Genomic DNA, 21,430 nt, shown 5'->3' with positions numbered 1-21,430 from the left:
TTGTTTCACTATAAGTGAGTCCGAGAGTGTTTTTTTTTTTTGAAGAATAAGGGTCGTCACAATGTCCCTTAATACAGCTGGCTTGAGTATTTTTATACGAAATGATTCAATTATGATTATTTACATTGAGGGAACATTTTCTTACTTGAAGGTTGTTAAATTCTCTTAATGTAAAATACATTAAGATTTATAGTCGCAACCCTTTGTGCTAACTTATCGTCACTCTCATCCCTGAATGTAAAAAAATTAGTAAAGACACGGTGCGGGCGAACCTCTTACTGATATTTTGTTGACGTTCAAGGGTGTACATTTTTTTTGTACAGTAAAGGGTGATTTTCTTTAAGGTTACATTGAATAAATAATGTTTAGATGCCATAGCACTGTTTCCTTAAAAAAAAGTGTGGTATGTTATAATTTCTTAAATTTCAGTTTCAGTTTTAATATTTTTGTTATGATTTTTTTATGTTAACCATTAATTATGACAACATTACTGGCAACAATTTGTTCAAAATCACAGTAAACGAAATCCAGATGGCTAGCTTGCTACATATATATATGTATGCCGTGTGTGTAGTTTACTGTGATTTTACACTATAATTACTGCGAGTTATTTCCCTTCCATTACACTTCACTTGACCAAAGTTACTGCACCTTTTTCGTGCGATGCTGCGCAAACATATTTTGGATAAAGGTAGTTTCAGATGAAAAATGCTGATTATTCGTGTTTTTTCCGATTTTAGGTATATATCCATTTTTTTTAAATTAAGGGACACGTTGTAATAAAATTCCCGTTACGTTATTACAGTAATATACAGTGCTGTATCATAAAGATCCAGGAAATATTATGTTGTGAAATGTGTTACGTCACAACATCCGATAGAGTTATCTCCCGTTAAAGGTGACTTTTCTCAACTTCCGTTCCGTTTGGCATGTCTGTAACAATTCGCAGCTGTTGCATGTGGAAAGGATAGGTAAGAATGCACAATAAAACCCATATATGTAGTGCCTGTTGATATTATATCTCGCCGATTATCTTACTCGACCTCAAATATACCCTTTACTAATATACAAAATTACCTGTGATGCAAGGTGAAAATACCAATACACATCTTTCAGACGTCTGATGGGGTTGGGGAAAAACGAACTCTCACTATAGGTTTGAAATGTCAGAAGGAAAAAAGCCACAATTTGTTAAGGTACTCAGATCGAGATAAGTAATTTTCATCGAGAAAGTAATTTGTTTGAAGCCTCTACCCCGACCTGCTAAACGGGACCGATATCGATCCCACTGCCGATATTGTGACGTTTCAGGGGGTTCAGTTCTTATTATCATACGAGAAAAAATATTTGATGAAGCGTATTAAAAGAGGAAAGGGCATCATTTTTGTTACTGTCTTATATATATAGTATAAATATAAACATACTCAGTGCCTGCAGTAAAACATGTAGACTATTAATATTGGTCCTATAAGACTACTGGCAAATCAATCTAGGTTGATTTGGCTATACATTATACTGTACATTGTATGTAGTCAACATGTATATGCACTGAATTTCAACAAATGAGTCATATTTGGTCAAATTTACCCAGTGCATATCAAAAATATGTTGGACCAAACAGGTGATTTGGTGAAATAAAAGATTTAATTTATCTATTTACTTAACCTCTGGTGACTTTGCTTAATTGCAATACATTGTTGCAAATTTTGGTACCTGCATTCCTTTTTTCCCTCTCTCCTATAGTCAGACAAGAATATTAGCAATTTTCTTTACCAAAACACCACATGTCTTGATCCAGGCATCCGACTCATGACCAACTCAGTACATGTTATCATCTTGACTCCGATGCATTGACCTTCGAAACCACATCCCCGGCATGAATCTGCATCACATCATGACATGATGCTTATATTTGGAAATACATTGACACAATTTTGCATAAGCACACACTTTAGATATACAAAAACAGAAATTAATAAATTTGACAAAAACATTCCTTTCACCATCTCGCCAGCTTAGTCAACATTTTTTGTATTGTGCATAAGATCATTATTACTGTTACTTGTTTGATAAGTATTATACTTATAAGTCATATTTGACCAATGTCTTTCCAACAAAATCTTGGTGAATATCAATATTGGTTTGTTTTAAGAAGTAGAAAATTAAATCCCCTTGCAGATATTTGTAATTGAGAGATAATTTTTATCAACAAATTTTTAAAACAAAGTTGCATTTTGCTTTTATAGATGTGTAAGTTTTGAACCTTGAAGGTTGAAGTTGTTATACATTTCTGATATATTTATTGTAGACCTGTACCTTTCTCTGTTTTTTCAGTGGTTTTTGTAGTTAGATTATTTACTTAGGCAGTTTTAATTTGCAACAACAAGAAAAGCATTTTTTATGCTGGAGGTTAAGGTTATTGTAACACAAAAGATAGTATAGTTTATGCAGGGTTTGACAATATCCCCAGTCCTCTAATATACTCTGAAAGAACTATCAAATTGTCATATCCATCTAGTCCTTTAGAGTTGTGAAAATTACCTTATCATAATGGCATTTAACTGATAGATTTTTAACTGATAAGAATATTCCTTTCAAAGACAGTGCACAGTATTTTTATTATACTATTTTGTGTTGATTGTCAATCTTTCCTCAAACTTAACCAACTTCAGTATACGTAGCAGTAGGATATTTCAACGTCCTGTAGAGTCAATTATTGTCTGCATCGAGTGAAGTGCTGGCAATGTGACTTAGTGCTAGGGCTGTTACCTTCTGGTCTCGGACTATAGTTCACTAGAGGTAGAATTAAGTAAATTTCTATTGGACTAATTATATCTACATGCATAAGTATAGTCCTTGTGACTGCTGAGCTCATTAAGTTTTTGTCTGATCATGGTAATGGGTGCTGCGGTAGCCGAGTGGTTAATGTGTCTGACATTCTGCTACCACTAGCCCTCCACCATTGAGTTGCGGGTTCAAGGCCTACGTGGGGCAGTCGCCAGGTACTGACCACAGATCTGTGTTTTTTCTCTGAGTACTCCACAGCGCTGTTAATAGGATGTAAAATTCAAACAAACGGAATCTTACTGATCATGGAAATACAGAGATAAAGCATTGTCCAGACATTGCCGTAAGAATTACTTAAGAAGTTCTAGGAATCCCAGCAGTCCTAATTAAGTAACACTAGAGGAAACATCTTCAATATCAGGTCAGTCCTAGCCATTCAGATGAGCTTATAGGAAATAAAAATAGGCAAAAATCAATGTGTTATATCTTATAATATTATTTTGATCCTATAAGACTAAGACATGAATACTCTGGAACATATAGTTGTGTCAATATGATACGGATATGGAGCCATTACAGGTACTTCAATTTGTATGTTTATACTCAGGAAGTCATGACTACATATGAAGCTTGTATTATAGCATAGATTTAACCACAAGTGGTTGACGCATCCTCTTGTGTGGGATTTTACCATTAAGTACCAACATATCTAAATTTAACCTTGAGTTCATGACCATCTTTATAGGGCATAACACTAAATGTAGTTTTACTGCAATGAAGGTATCCAGAAAAGATCAATATATAGAATTTGTAATGTTGTTAATTAATGTTCTTTATAATAACTTTTATAATTTATATAGTTATGGATTTCATCGGTTTTGAAATAGAGCCTGGAGTGGTCTTGCTTTGAATGAATTTTCATTGCCAATTGTTAAAACTAATAAGTTGAATTGTTCTTATTATGTCTAGTAGAACAAACATGAAGACTTGCTATAGTAATTTAATACTATAAATGATCAAATATGGTTCTCTTCATCTTGCTACACTTTAACATGTATATTTTACATTTATCAAATTAGATATCATAATATGAATAGGTCCTTACAGACATATGCATACACGCCAACTTTTTGAAATTTCCATGTGAGAGATTCGGCTTGCTCAAAATTAAAACCTAAAGAAAAAGTGTGTTTATACCCCCAAGTGAAAAAACACTCTTTTCAATGACATATATTTTGAGTTGGTCTTTTAATTGAAATAAAAAGATCTTGGAATAAAGGAACAGTTTAGCAAATTCTCTATTTGAAAATGCTAAATTTAAGGGTCAAAATAGGGAGATGGCAAGCATGTACAGATGTATAACATATTGTATAATTGTTACTGGATGATCAATAAAAAGAAAATAATTGACTGGAATTCTGAAGGAAAGGTACTTAATTCATAAAAAAAATGAAGTATGAACTGTCTGTAATTATAAGTCCATTAGGTCAATTTCCACTATATATACAAAGTTATGGCCCTTTTTCATCATTCACCACTTTTTTTTGTCTGGGGGCATATCTTATAGTCAGCTCTGTCACCAATAACTGCCAAATATTGTATGAGTACCTCTAGGGATAGTGGAGTGTTGCATACTAAACTGAGGTATTCTTTTGCCCTTTTGTATATATATATATGGAGTTCTTGCCCTTATGTATATATAGAGAGTTCTTGCCCTTTTGTATATATAGAGAGTTCTTGCCCTTTTGTATATATATAGAGAAAGTTCTCGCCCTTTTGTATATATATGGAGTTATTGCCCTTTTGTATATATAGAGATTTCTTGCCCTTTTGTATATATATAGAGAGAGTTCTTGCCCTTTTGTATATATAGAGAGAGAGTTCTTGCCCTTTTGTATATATAGAGATTTCTTGCTTTTTGTATATATATATAGAGTTCTTGCCCTTTTGTATATATAGAGAGAGAGTTCTTGCCCTTTTGTATATATATATAGAGTTCTTGCCCTTTTGTATATATATATGGAGCTCTTGCACTTTTGTATATATATTGAGTTCTTGCCCTTTTGTATATATATAGAGTTCTTTCCCTTTTGTATATATATATAGAGTTCTTGCCCTTTTGTATATATATATAGAGTTCTTGCCCTTTTGTATATATATATAAAGCTCTTGCCCTTGACAATGCCAAAATTTTCAATTTATTCAAGATAATTGGTTAAAGATATTTTAACCTACCTATAGCTACCTTAAGTTGAAATGAGAGATGAATCACACATAATTTTTAAAGCCAATTAAGCACTCAAGGCCAGCGTAATGAACCTCGGTATAATGCCCTCCATTTGTATTCAATAAAAACCACGGTATGATACCTCCATTTCTATACAGTAAAACCACAATATTTATTTGTTATACAATTTGTAATTTAATGCCCTTCATTTGTATACAGTACTCAAAACTTATGCCCTTGTTAGTTGTATACAGTACTCAAAACTTATGCCCTTGTTTGTTGTATGCAGTAAAGACTCTGTATACTGCCACCTCAATCTTTGAATAACTGACACGATCTTAACCCTTTCACCACTGTAGACCATAATGGATTCATCCTAGTGGTGAAGTTACCTAGCGGTGAAGTTACCTAGGGGTGAAGTTACCTAGCGGTGAAGTTACCTAGGGGTGAAGTTACCTAGGGGTGAAGTTACCTAGCGGTGAAGTTACCTAGGGGTGAAGTTACCTTGTGGTGAAGTTACCTAGCGGTGAAGTTACCTAGGGGTGAAGTTACCTAGGGGTGAAGTTACCTAGCGGTGAAGTTACCTAGTGGTGAAGTTACCTAGGGGTGAAGTTACCGTGAAGTTACCTAGGGGTGAAGTTACCTAGCGGTGAAGTTACCTAGGGGTGAAGTTACCTAGGGGTGAAAGGGTGAATTAGGTCCATTTTCCTATTTTGTTCTCAATTCCTTGTGCGTACATCTCCCTCATGTAATCGTCCAACCCCTTTATAACGCCCACATTTTACTGGGTAAAGGGTGGCAATATAACAAGGTTTAACTGTAATATGTAGTTTCATTTTTCTGAACCTACATTAGGCAGTCTCCAAGTACTGGCTGTATGTAGGTGGGTAGTTTTTCTCCGGGCACTCCAATTCTCCTCCACCACCAAAACCTGGCATGTTCTCAAATGACCATAGCTGTTAATAGGACATAAAACACAAACAAACAATTTTCTGAAGTGACAAAATATGTAATTAATAAAAATATTGTTTTAGAAAAAACTTAAATGTACTGAGAAAAAATTGTGTGTGTCTGACTTTAAAACTTCAGATACATGTGTTCTTTAATTTGTAAGTATATGAACTTAAGAGAAAAAACATTTCCATGTTCTTGTAACTATATATAAACTTAAGAGAAACAAATTTCCAAATTCTGATTTTCTTTAATCTGTAACATGTGACATGTAAATGTGTAGATTGTCCTTGTGTCGAGTACAATGTATCCACATGTTACAGATATAAGCCCTATAAGTGTTATAGCCGGTACTTAAGTCTGTATTAACTACATATATATTATAGGGCTGATGTACCTCCACCATGTAGCTTGCTGGATTGAGCCTGATGTGTCCTTTACCTATTGACTGAGCTGTTCCCGCAATCCATTACATCTGATCAGACTTCATGGTAAGTATATAAAATCATCAAAGTTTAATTGTTATGTCGGAGTCCTATATAAAAACCTGGCTCAGTAATTGGCAATTAATATTTTCGTAATTATTGTAAAAATTGTGCAATAACATTTGTGCATTCTATTTAATTTGCACAGTTACCTTTTTTGGGCTGAAAATACTGGAAATTTTTTTTGTACAGTTTATCTATTTTTCGCATCAGTTTTTTCCCTCCAAAAAATTTCGCCAGACTTATTAAAAGCAAATGTACAAATCAATTTCCAGAAATATTGAAAGAATTGCGGTACCTGTATGAAACAAATTGGTGTCTCAAGCTATTGACGAAGATCTTTGTTTCAATAGATAAATCAGATGCTGTAATAATTTTAGGAAGCTTTTGATCTTCATTCTATGAACAAGTACCAGTGTAAGACATTTGATGCAGAAAATGGCAAGCAAAACAGTACACTTTTTTGATTTTTAGGTCACCTGAGCTTTATCCCAAGTAACCTATTGCTATCCGTCTTCGTCCGTCGTGCGTTAACATTTTACATTTTCAACTTAAGCTGAAATACTGGCAAAGGGATTTCATTAATATTTCGTGGGAAGGTTACTGACATCTCCCTGACCAAGTGTTGTTATTTTTCGGGTCGATCAGAACTCCAATATGGCCAACATTTTGAAAAGCTATTTCAAGTTCTGCTTGGCCAATTGAACTGAAACTTAATAGGAATGATCGACTCATGGTCCTGACAAAGTGTTGTTATTTTTAGCCATAGCCGCCATTTTGAAAAACTATTTCAACCTTAAAGTCAAGTTCTGCTAGACCGATTGAACTGAAACTTTGTAGGAATGATCGACTCATGGTCCTGACAAAGTGATCAGAAATTCGATATGGCCGACTTGGACACCATTTTGAAAAACTATTTCAAACTTAAAGTCAAGTTCTACTGGGCTGATTGAACTGAAACTTAATAGGAATGATCGACTTATTGTCCTGACAAAGTGTTGTTATTTTTCGGGTCGATCAGAAATCCAATATGGCCGCCATGGTCGCCATTTTGAAAAACTATTTCAAACCTAAAGTCAAGTTCTGTTGGGCCAATTGAACTGAAACTTTGTAGGAATAATTGACTCATGGTTCTGACAAAATGTTGTTATTTTTCAGGTCGATCAGAAATACAATTTGGCTGCCATGGCCGATATTTTGAAAATAATTATTTCAAACTTAAAAACAAGTTCTAATAGGTCGATCTAGCTGAAACTCGATCTAGGAATGATCAGCTCATGATCCTGACAAACTTCAGTTAACGTTCTACTTAACTATTTTCTACTCAAATTGGTACATATTTCAACAACAAAAATAAATACTGTTGGACTCAGGTGACCGTTAAGATCAATGGGCCTCTTGTTCGTTCTCAAAGTGGCGTTGCGCATGATGCCAACACTTTTTCCTGGAGTAACTATAGCTTAACTAATGAATTATTTCTGAAAAGATATCCATACCTTAAAATGATTGAAATGTAAACAAAAATGAATATACCAGTACAGGTACAGTTCATACTGCAGAAGTATGCTGTGAAGCCGTACTAGGATTCGAAACCTGGACCTTCAATCGTTCTATCGTTTAATTTTGTCATTCTAATCACCACCCCTACCTTGTCAACATTAATACCTTAGTTCAGTCGGGCTAGTTTTATTCCCAGCTTTATTAAGGGGAGGTAATTATATAATACAGTTTAGTACAAAATGCTTACAGTAAATGAAGTTCTCTGTTGTTCTGCCTGCAGTGCTCCGATAGGGATCCTTTAAACAGACAGGTGGAATGATTAAGTTTCAAATAGAAATATCATACATATGATGAAAAAAGATTTAATGAAGATTAGATATCCGTATGAAGTGGGTAAGTAAGAAAAAATAGAGATCTAACAACCAACTAGAAAAACAAGCTGCTTTCACCTTTAACATCTATATATATATGTTCAAAATGATTTTCATATTTACAGACTGTATATGTCAATTCCCAGGCAATTTAAAATTCAACAATATGTTTCATGACCTAAATAATTTGTAGGGGAAATTCAATAAATGTAAACAGATATAAATCATGCTAAACTATACAGATCGCACATGTAAATTATATAATGACAGACGACTACAGGGGAATGTAAAGCTGTTGTAATTCCATGTAGTTGAAGCTTTATAAACTTAGCCATCTAAACATACAGGTCTGATAATGCGGGACATTCATCTAATGAATTAACAAAACTGTGAGGTATTTGGTTTAGCCCTTTTATTTACGATTTCCCCTCAGCTAAACCCTCTTACTTACAATAACCTGTCAAGCCTTTATTTGAAGATACCTTCCTAGGATAGTCATTTTTCTTATAAATTAAATTATGTTGTGGTTTTTATTGTGTGAGCTCAAACTCAATTTCTTTGTCCTGGATGGAGAGTTCTATACAAACTGAAATCGGTTTCTTGTACAAGGTTGAGCTACCTATTTTCATTATGGTAGAAATCAGATTGTGAAGATGTCACGGACATTCAAATATACTAGGAATCTGTATGTCATATTGGGCTGTCGTTATTAATGTTTGGTTGTCATGCATAGTCTGTCTAAGAGGATGTCAGTCCAGTGAATCATGCATACATATNCTGTCGTTATTTATGTTTGGTTGTCATGCATAGTCTGTCTAAGAGGATGTCAGTCCATTGAATCATGCATACATATATATATGGCTGTCTGTACATATATGGCTGTCTGTATAGATATGGCTGTCTATACATATATGGCTGTCTATACAGATATGGCTGTCTGTACAGATATGACTGTCTATACAGATATGGCTGTCTATACAGATAACGGGGTCTGTACATATATGGCTGTCTGTATAGATATGGCTGTCTATACAGTTATGGTTGTCTGTACAGATACTGCTGTCTATACAGATATGGCTGTCTGTACAGATATGGCTGTCTGTACAGATATGGCTGTCTATACAGATATGGCTGTCTGTACAGATATGGCTGTATGTACAGATATGGCTGTCTATACATATATGGCTGTCTATACAGATATGGCTGTCTGTACAGATATGGCTGTCTATACAGATATAGCTGTATGTACAGATATGACTGTATGTACAGATATGGCTGTATGTACAGATATGGCTGTATGTATAGATATGGCTGTCTATACAGATATGGTTGTCTATACAGATAAGGCTGTCTATACAGATATGGCTGTCTGTACAGATATGGCTGTCTATACAGATTTGGCTGTCTGTTCAGATATGACTGTCTATACAGATACGGCTGTCTATACAGATATGGCTGTCTGTACATATATGGCTGTCTATACAGATATGGCTGTATGTACAGATATGGCTGTCTATACAGATATGGCTGTCTGTAAAGATATGGCTGTATGTACAGATATGGCTGTTTGTACAGATATGGCTGTCTATACAGATATGGCTGTCTGTACAGATATGGCTGTCTGGACAGATATGGCTGACTGTACAGATATGGTTGTCTTTACAGATATGGCTGTATGTACAGATATGGCCGTCTATACAGATATGGATAAGGCTGTCGATACAGATATGGCTGGCTGTACATATATGGCGGTCTATACAGATATGGTTTTCTGTACAGATATGGCTGGCTATACAGATATGGCTTTCTGTACAGATATGGTTGTCGATACAGATATGGCTGGCTATACAGCTAAGGCTGTCTATAAAGATATGGCTGTATATACAGATATGGCTATCTATACAGATATGGATAAGGCTGTCGATACAGATATGGCTGGCTATACAGATATGGCTGCAGCTCCAGGTTTTGGAGATAGGACTGTACGTGGCCCCTAGTTTGGGTTAATTAAATCAGCATGTTTGAAGAGTTTTGGATGAAATCTCAAACTTTACGAGTTCTATTTACAAATAGGTCGTTGTTTACATGAATTACAGACACATACATTTTTGTCACCCTCATAAAATACCATCCACTTTCCCTTTAGCTCATTTGGTAGAGCGTAAGACTAGTAAATCAGGGGTCCCCAGTTCAAATCCTAGCGGAGCAGTGAACAAAATATAGACTTCTAATACATTAGAGCCAACATGTAGTGCATGACCATGGGAAATACTGACAAAAAGATACATTGATACCTTCCTAAGAGTCGCTATGCCGTCTATAAGAATTGGGACAAGATCTTTCCTGGAGGGATTAACTATGCGCCCTGGTTAAATATTAGCTGTTTCCTACCACACATCAAGGGAGAATGTCTCTTTAGCTCTTTAGGTAGGGTGTAAGACTCTAGTAAACCAGAGGTCCCGGATTAGACTCTCAGCGAATGTATTGAACAAATAATCACATCTGTTACATTTTTATACCAGTATGTTTTCTTCATAGAACAAAGCAAGTGACTGTGTTAAATACATATGTATATATAGTATAAATAATTCTCTTGTGTAGTAGCTAGAGATTGAAAATGAACATTTAGTTTGCAGAAAATATAGCTTTTTTATCATATTCAGGGACCAAATGAACAGTAACCCAGTGCTTATAAACCTAAGTCAATATTGATCTTAGTGGTAGACAGAAAAACACTCGGTGCATTGAGGTCAGCTGTGTATGTGATGTAATGTAGCTTGGGTGATCTCATCAACACTAATTACATCTATTTAATTGATTTTATCCCTGGATGCCAGGATGTAAATTTGGAAGTGTTTTTGATCAAGACACATTTGAACTCTTCCAATTCAAACGTTGGAATAGTTCATTATGACATTTCAGGGGTAAATGAGTTAGTTTGATTTTATCACAATCTTAAATTGGGGTGTCTTAACTAATTGAACAAATGTTCGGTCTATCAGTGTTTTTAGTGCAAGCGGAGCGATCGTCATGTCTTCCAGACATATTTCTAGTTTAAACACTATGATGTTGTATGTTTGTAATTTAGTTTATATATATATGTATTGGGTATAGTGCTACAGGTACGACATGGTAGGTATGATTTTGGATATATATAACAGTTAATTAAGTTACCTTCAAAATATTGAAAGAGTATTCATGTTGAAAAAGTCATACATATATAGGAATTATACTTATATTCATTAAGTGTTATGTCTTATCTTCTCAATAAAAAATTGAAGATCACACGGTTCAAAAATTTATTCAACTATATGAAAGAACGCTTTAGAATGTAGTTGATAATACTATACCCTTATATGCACAGGAAAAGATTGTAATTTTAGATAAAAATTCTCATTTTTTTGTTCCATTTTAAATTATCAAATATATAGAATTACTAGTTTCCCTATAAAGTGCATAGAATAGTGCATGCTTTTTTAACTAGAGAGACAAAGATAGGAAGTTAGAAAAATTTAATGGCAGGCTATAATTGCAAAAGAATATCTTGTACAAACTAAATTACTTGCATGAACATGTATTGGATATATATATTTAAATTAGTGGACACGGGTTGAAATAACGCCAGTCTAAATTTAGATGGTCCTGAATGACGTTATATTCCTTTTCTATTTGTTAAATTATATTGCAGATAACATTTGAGTATATTGTGTTATAAATTCTTTTAAAACTGCATGAATTGGATGTCTTTAGAATTATAACCCCAGGACTGCAGAATGACGTAAAGCCTTTGAAGCAAAAAATAAATACACTGATGATTTGATGTACAACACCCATATAGCAATATAGCATTACCTTGTACTGTACTCTTGTTACATGGCAATGTAAAGGACCTGAACAAGGGAGACAATAGGGTAATTGTTTGTAGTTATGGACGAGTTTGAACTATAGAAATGCTGGTTAAGATCTTGTATATATATGTTTTGGAAACAGGAGTTTTAATATCTAAAAATATATTGTAGCCTCTTGTATAAACATTGACTGTTAACATTTTACAGATATATAGATTCGCTGAGTCAGATCGTACCACCAAAAAGCTTATGTGAAAATGTTTGTCTGTTAGATTATGTGCCTTTAATTACAGTACCCTTTGTATACATACATTTTGTACCTTAAGTGGTAACGTGTAAAAAGGGACTTTTTTTTAAGATTGAAGATCTAGATGATTGGTTGGCAGTTTTAAATCCTCACTGTTTTGTATTTTCTTCATATTTGCATTGATAACATTACAATGTTATTATTTTAAGACATATGTATATATACAAGTATCTTATCCTCCTATAATAGTTACTGGTCAAAGGAATATTCGTGTCCATCTGCCACAGTTTACCGGTCATAGTGTTTGTGTTAGGAAACACGGTAGTCTAGTGGTAGGACGTCGGGGCTCGTGACTGAAGGGTCGTGGGTTCGAGTCACAGCACAGCACTGTGTTGTATCTTTGAGCAAGATACTTTGCTCTGCTTGTTCCAGTCTACTCAGCTGTAAATAAGTACGTGGTTGGGCAGTGCTTGAGGTGCTGAATGCTAGCTGTGAGTGCGGATGTAATAGCAACCGGCTATATATGTTCCCCTGAGGGATTTGAGAAAGATATTGGTTGCACAGGTCCTATAACCACGGATAATAATTTGTGAACCGCTTTGAGATGACCTACAAACTATAGGTTGTAATAAAAGCGGTATATAAGAACCTCAAATTATGAAAATTATCGAATTATTGTAGTCCCTATCATAATTAGGTCAAAGGACACATATCTTTTGGAGTTGTTTAATTCTGTTTATTTTAGATTTAAAAAGAAACCCATCAAACTTCATTGTTGTGTTAAAAAAAACCACCTTAATATTTTGTTGCGTTAAAAGTTAGAGTTCTTAGAGCTCTTCACGGGTGTTAAGATGATCAAGTATATAGTATAGATAGGGTTCAAGTTGAAGGAGATTAGCTGGTTATTTAAATATTTTATATACATAATCGATTGTACGATAAAGCATGGGCCTAGTTGTTTTGTCAGCCGATTAGCTGAACGACATATTATTTAGGAAAATATTTCTTCAAAACATTTTTACGGGAAGATTTATTGTTCATGTTGATAGTGTTCAACATATAGAAGGATTTTTTTTTTAAATGGTTAGTTTTAAATGATTCCATTTTCAAATTTTGGTCTAAAGATTTTCTTAACTAACAAAGCTTAACTGAAGGGAGTCGTGAGAAAATACATATTATACTAGTCATATCTGGACACTGGCATTAGCCACTGACGTACAAATTATTGGAGCGTAAAAAATCAGCTGATCAAGTATCGAACCACATGTATATCATACGTTTAAATAACAAGAGTACTAGTGTTGTTATGATGAAGAAGTGTTGTGAATTAATCGTTTTCAAATGTGAATCTTGGATTTTCAATTTGTGTTTCCTATAGTTTAAGGATACAAAAATCACACCATCACTTGGATTTATAATTGATAATTCTGTGATATGTAATTCTGTGAGTTATAAATCTGTGATTTAATTGATTGTTTACTTCTGCTTGTTAGCGGCTCAGGTGTTGATTACATTATATATAATAACCAGGAAATGAACATTGTGCCGCGGACTGAGTACAATAGGCACTTAAGATTTGTCAAAGATAACATCGTTAACACACCATATGGTCTACATCTGGTGGAACCTAATTCGGTTTAATTTAATTGAAAAATTGTGCATTTGTCTAAATCCGATCAGCTGATTTCTTGATAAATAATTGAAACTTATACATAATTTTCCATAGTCAGAATTAATTCATATTTTTTAGTCAAGCTGTTGCACAAGAATTAAACCTACCTATTTAATTTGTTAATTACCTTGATAAAACCTGAGTTTAGTGCTTAAATAAAATATAGCTGGATAGACAATATGTGATACCAATGAACCTGAAATTTAACTGAAATACTTTAAAACTGTGCGGATATAAATCTCGTGGACACTGAAGCAATGCAGAAAACGGTTGTGCGTTACTATCAGGTCTGTGTACTGATCATGATCATGGCCTGGAAGATTGCAGCTTGACCTTTATACTGGAAAACGAGAAAACGGAAGGGTTGTGGTTTACACCGGAAGTTAAACCCTTTCCTTACCGGTAATAAACAATCATGTATTTTGTGTGTATATATGATAGTTACATTTGTATAATAAATTTTGCTCGGATCACAATACGTAAAATAACATTGAGACAACTGTCTCGGTATAAGGGCTATTGTACTCTCCGAGGAATACACGTGTTTGGATTAGAGTGTAACTTATAATTTACTTGAATGATTCTCATTACGTGCTTTCATGACAGTGTGGAAGGAGTAATGCATACAATTGTCCAAGTCTGACAATTTCTATGCAGCAACGTCTGGAAGGACTTTTTGCACTGTACTGATAATAAATTTATTTTGGAGCTACGAGACCATTTTCAACAATCACGCACCAATTTTACAGTGATGACTGGACTGGAAGATATGTTTTAACATAATAGTGCATATTCCCTTACTGATGGAGGTGTATTTTGCTATTGTGTTTTCCAAAGTTGGAAATGTATGTAAAATGTGAAAGTCGTCAGTAGGGAGTCTGTGTTTTTGTTAAATGGGCCTCTTTATCAAGAAGGTCAAAACCAAACCGGACATGAGACCAATATTGGAAAGCAGCTCTTCGTCTCAAGGTAAGGTCAAAGGTTTAGAGGTCACAATAGAACTGGTTAATAGTATCCCAAGGTATATGGTCAGAGGGCAGAGGTCACAGTAGAACTGGTTAATATTATCCAAAGGTAAGGTCAGAGGGCAGAGGTCACAGTAGAACTAGTTAATATTATTCAAAGGTATGGTCAGAGGGCAGAGGTCACAGTAAATTAGGTTTATAATGTTCCAAGGTAAGGTCAGAGGGCAGATCTAGAGGTGACAGTAGAACAGGTTTATAATATCCCAAATTAAGGTCAGAGGGCAGAGGTGACAGTAGAACAGGTTTATAATGTCCCAAATTAAGGTCAGAGAGCAGAGGTGACAGTAGAACAGGTTTATAATGTCCCAATGTATGGTCAGAGGGTAGAGGTGACAGTAGAACAGGTTTATAATGTCCCAAGGTAAGGTCAGAGGGCAGAGGTTACAGTAGAACAGGTTTAATTATATTGTCCCAAGGTATGGTCAGAGGGCGGAAGTGACAGAAGAACAGGTTTATAATGTCCCAAGGTAAGGTCAGAGGGCAGAGGTCACAGTACAACAGGTTTATAATGTCCCAAGGTAAGGTCAGAGGGTAGAGGTGACAGAAGAACAGGTTTATAATGTCCCAAAGTAAGGTCAGAGGGCAGAGGTTACAGTAGAACAGGTTTATAATGTCCCAAGGTAAGGTCAGAGGGCCGAAGTGACAGTAGAACAGGTTTATAATGTCCCAAGGTAAGGTCAGAGGGTAGAGGTCAGATACAGGTGATATATAGGTATACTTACTGTGGACAAAGTTTATCATATAGAATTCAGGGTTCTCACCTATAACACCATTCCTGCCTACCGGGTAAATATCAACAAATAATCTGTACATCATATAAATTGCACCTGTGCACCCACGCCCAAGACTGGACAGAATGTGTAATAATTATTGTTTGAGACATTACCTTTACTGTATTTTATTGTATTATTTGTGCATAAAATGTATGAATGGACATTTGAATCCTGTCTGAATTTGTTATTTAAATATCAGGTGAAAAAAACCTATTCTGTAAGTGTTGCTGATTCAGCAAGTTTTTAAAGTGGAAAATGTAAAATCCACATATAACTTAAGAGCTGTAAAGTAATTAGAATTTAAATCTGAAATAAGAGATACTTTTGTGCAGGATTTCTAACAAATATACACTTTTTTGAAGTTCAAATGTGTGATCATAATACATTGTGTATAGATCTATGCGTAAGGTCATAGGAGTGTATTGCTAAACGGAAATAGGAAGTACATCCCTAGTTGAAAATCCAATATATGGAGACAAGTTGAGTATCAAAATTTCCGCATAATCTAATGTTTAATATTAAAGTGATGAATATTGTATGTTTATTATTGACAGAACAGTGTGTTCTTTCAATATTAAAGTATTTCAAAGCAATCCAGGCATTAATTCAGTTGTTTTTTAATCAATGAGTCACATGTGTCCATTTTTCTGTACTTCAGAAACCGGCTACCTATTTCACCACTGTGAAGTTTTTCAAGAACGATAACTCTTGAATGCAATGACTATGTTTAATGGTTTTATTATAAAATGTCAATCTTAAATCGTTTATAGATAATCCATTTTACACAATTTCAGCATTTATAAAATCGAAATACATTAATGCAATACTTATCTATGTCAGTATCATTTTTTAATTGACATTATTTTGCACACAATTGTGTGTTTCAATTTTTTTTCAAAAGTCACTCCTTTTTACATAAATTTCCTTTTAAAATCCTTAAAATTCAGACAACCTATATTTTTTTTGTGGCAGAAAATTTTCTTTACTTCAAAGCAATATATCTACAAAATTTGAATAAATTCTACTGAGAGATGGCGACACAATCCTATTACCTTAAGGTAGGATATTGACTACCCATTAAGTACATGTATGTATAACTTCAGATAGGATATTTGACTACCCATTACGTATGTATACTAATGGATAGGATATTGACTACCCATTACGTATGTATATACTTAGGATAGGATATTGACTACCTGGCCATTACGTATGTATATACTTAGGATAGGATATTGACTACCCATTACGTATGTATATACTTAGGATAGGATATTGACTACCCATTACGTGTATATACTTAGGATAGGATATTGACTACCCATTACGTGTATATACTTAGGATAGGATATTGACTACCCATTACGTATGTATATACTTAGGATAGGATATTGACTACCCATTACGTGTATATACTTAGGATAGGATATTGACTACCCATTACGTGTATATACTTAGGATAGGATATTGACTACCCATTACGTATGTATATACTTAGGATAGGATATTGACTACCCATTACGTGTATATACTTAGGATAGGATATTGACTACCCATTACGTGTATATACTTAGGATAGGATATTGACTACCCATTACGTATGTATATACTTAGGATAGGATATTGACTACCCATTACGTGTATATACTTAGGATAGGATATTGACTACCCATTACGTGTATATACTTAGGATAGGATATTGACTACCCATTACGTATGTATATACTTAGGATAGGATATTGACTACCCATTACGTGTATATACTTAGGATAGGATATTGACTACCCATTACGTGTATATACTTAGGATAGGATATTGACTACCCATTACGTATGTATATACTTAGGATAGGATATTGACTACCCATTACGTGTATATACTTAGGATAGGATATTGACTACCCATTACGTGTATATACTTAGGATAGGATATTGACTACCCATTACGTATGTATATACTTAGGATAGGATATTGACTAACCATTACGTATGTATATACTTAGGATAGGATATTGACTACCCATTACGTATGTATATACTTAGGATAGGATATTGAGTACCCATTACGTGTATATACTTAGGATAGGATATTGACTACCCATTACATATGTATATATACTTAAGGTAGGATATTGACTTCCCTTTACCTATGTATATATACTAAGGAAAGGATATTGACTTTCCATTATGTATGTATACTTAGGATAGGATATTGACTACCCATTAGGTATGTATACTTAGGATAGGATATTGACTTCCCATTAGGTATGTATAATAATGGATAAGATATTGACTACCCATTACGTATGTATAAAAATACTTAGGATAGGATATTGACTACCCATTACGTATGTATTTATACTTAGGATAGGATATTGACTACCCATTACGTATGTATACTTACGATAGGATATTGACTACCTGGCCATTACGTATGTATACTAATGGATAGGATATTGACTACCCACTACGTATATATACTTAGGACAGGATATTGACTACCCATTACGTATGTATACTTAGGATAGGATATTGACTTCCCACTAGGTATGTATACTTAGGATAGGATATTGACTACCTGGCCATTACATATGTATATGTACTTAGGATAGGATATTGACTTCCCATTACGTATGTATATATACTTAGGATAGGATATTGACTACCTGGCCATTACGTATATATACTTAGGACAGGATATTGACTACCATGGGTGACCTGAAGTACATTTATAATATTTATGACCAAGGATGTAAATAGGTGCAGAATTCTCCTTAACTATTTGCCAAAGAAATGGTCTCTTTCTGAAAACCTAGCAAAATTCATATGTTAATTAGCATATGCTACATCTGTGACACAGTCTATGGTTAAATGTGTTTGATCAGCATATACAGACAACATGATTCACCTGTCTCATCAACGCTACATGTAATTCTGCCAGTGTTCCTATGGTCTATCTAACTCAATGAACTGGTATTGATCATTAGATTATTTGGGAGATATAAACATTACAAGCTCATATATAGTTAATAACGATACTGGATCAGCGACCTTATCGTAGCAGTAGGTCAATACACACACAGAAGTTACATGTAATTATTGAAACCGATTACTAAATCTCTACATCAACTTGTCTTAAAATAGATGTGTGTAATTAACAAAACAACAGGAGCAAATCATCAAGTTTACATTCTGTGAAGAGAACTGAATTAAAGAGCACATAAAGAGTTTTCTTCAATAAACAGTACCCAGATAGTACCAAGATAATACCCCATCCCTATCTGGGAACTATCTGAGTACTCTGATGAGTACTATATCCAAGGTGCTTTCTGGGTTCCATTATTATCTGTGATACTCCAGAGGTTACGTGATACTCCAGAGGTTACGTGATACTTCAGAGGTTACGTGATACTCCAGAGGTTACGTGATACTCCAGAGGTTACGTGATACTCCAGAGGTTACGTGATACTCCAGAGGTTACGTGATACTCCAGAGGTTACGTGATACTCCAGAGGTTACGTGATACTCCAGAGGTTACGTAATACTCCAGAGGTTACGTGATACTCCAGAGGTTACATGATACTACAGAGGTTACGTGATACTCCAGAGGTTACGTGATACTACAGAGGTTACGTGATACTCCAGAGGTTACGTGATACTTCAGATGTTATGTTATACTCCAGAGGTTACGTGATACTCCGGAGGTTACATGATACTCAGAGGTTACGTGATACTACAGAGGTTACGTGATACTCCAGAGGTTACGTGATTCTTCAGAGGTTACGTGATACTCCAGAGGTTACATGATACTCTGGAGGTTATGTGATACTTCAGAGGTTACGTGATACTCCAGAGGTTACGTGATACTCCAGAGGTTACGTGATACTCCAGAGGTTACGTGATACTCCGGAGGTTACGTGATACTCCAGAGGTTACGTGATACTTCAGAGGTTACGTGATACTCCGGAGGTTACGTGATACTACAGAGGTTACGTGATACTTCAGAGGTTACGTGATACTCCAGAGGTTATGTGATACTCCAGAGGTTACATGATACTTCAGAGGCTACGTGATACTCCAGAGGTTACGTGATACTTCAGAGGTTACGTGATACTCCGGAGGTTACGCTCATTTCCGTTCTCTGTACCTCTGGAATATGTCATAGCAAAATCAAAGGCTCATGGTGTATCACTTGTGGATGAGACCAGAAGACTAGTTTGATTATTTGAGGAATCTCTCAGTGGTCAAGGAATGGTAAAATTGTCAGACTTGAAGTCTAGTGTCCCTTTTCTGTAATCTTCAAAGGAAAGATTTTAGTATATCGATTGGTCAGGTTTTTTTACCCGAGACCAATCAAATAGATAGCAGCATGCCTTCAATTTTGCTATGACATACTCCAGGGGTGCAGAGAGTAAAATTGAAGTGAGCGTAAACCCCTCTAGTATCGAGGATTATAATACCCCTTAGTACCAAAAATTACCCAAAAAGCAACTTGGATGTAGTACTCAGATAGTACAGGGATAGTAATCAGAATATACACATATAGGTGTTGACCTCTGAAACCTCCAATGAGGGACTTGAATGAGGGAGTTTTCGAGGGTGATTGGTTACTTTTGGTCAAAATGAGGGAGACTGATCCCTCCTAATTATATAACGAGGGAGGTTTGGCAGCTTTGTAACCATATAATACCCAGTACCCAGATGGTACCTGGTTATATAATAAACCATTCTAAGTCAATGGAAAATATTTCATATTTTAAAATATGACGCTGTGGTGGCCAAGTGGTTAAGGCATCTGACATTCTGCTGCCACTATATAGCTAGCCCTCCAGTCCACTGGGTCGCAGCCTCGAGGCCTGTGTGCACATGGGGCAGTTGCCAGGTACTGACCATAGGTCAATGGTTTTTCTCTGGGAACTCTGGCAGTCCTCCACCACCAAAACCTGTCACGTCCTTAAATGACCCTTGCTATTAATTATTAAAGGACGTAAGACACAAACAAACCAAACTGACCTAAATCAATTTATGGCTAATAGTGAGGTCAAAACTCAGGTGAGTGTACTTCCTGGCTTTTTAGGTCACCTGAGACAAAGTCTCAAGTGACCTATTGCGATCACCTTTTGTCCGCCGTCGCTGTCGTGCGTCCGTAAACAATTTACATTTGACTTCTCCAAAACCCCTGAACCAATTTCAATGAAATTTTGCAGGGACCTTCCATGGACAAAGGTCAACAAAAGAAGTTGCCGGTTTAGTCCCAAGCCCCCAGGGGCCTGAGGGGCGGGGCCAAAAAGGGTCAAATTGACTAAAATTTCACAAATATTTTTCTCCAAAACCCCTGAACCAATTTCAATGAAATTTTGTAGGGACCTTCCATGGACAAAGGTCAACAAAAAGAGTTGCCAGTTTAGTCCCAAGCCCCCAGGGGCCTGAGGGGTAGGGCCAAAAAGGGTCAAATTGACTAAAATTTCAAAAATCTTCTTCTCAAGACCCAGATATGGTCGAATCAAATACTCTTCATAGATGGAAGGGTCTTAAAGTGCTTTAC

The 21,430-nt window shown here is 35.2% G+C and overlaps 1 protein-coding gene across 8 annotated transcripts in view; it reads left to right on the top strand.

Moving 5' to 3' along the window:
* Nucleotides 1–886: 886 nt before the first annotated feature.
* LOC110457371 (transmembrane and coiled-coil domains protein 1-like) overlaps nucleotides 887–21,430 on the top strand; it is a 100,264-nt gene continuing 79,720 nt past the window's right edge. For 3 of the 8 annotated variants that reach the window (XM_021508606.1, XM_021508605.1, XM_021508607.1), the window contains exon 1: nucleotides 14,477–15,057. In XM_021508606.1, coding sequence (XP_021364281.1) covers nucleotides 14,982–15,057 — 76 coding nt within the window. In that variant the 5' untranslated portion in view covers nucleotides 14,477–14,981. Of the gene's footprint in view, nucleotides 972–6,351; nucleotides 6,457–14,475; nucleotides 15,058–21,430 lie in introns of those variants that run through there. The other 5 variants (XM_021508610.1, XM_021508609.1, XM_021508613.1 and 2 more) reach the window with 4 other exon arrangements.

This window comes from Mizuhopecten yessoensis, unplaced genomic scaffold (assembly GCF_002113885.1).
Source record: "Mizuhopecten yessoensis strain PY_sf001 unplaced genomic scaffold, ASM211388v2 scaffold9109, whole genome shotgun sequence".
Taxonomy (NCBI): domain Eukaryota; kingdom Metazoa; phylum Mollusca; class Bivalvia; order Pectinida; family Pectinidae; genus Mizuhopecten; species Mizuhopecten yessoensis.
This window is presented reverse-complemented; position numbering and strand designations above follow the sequence as displayed.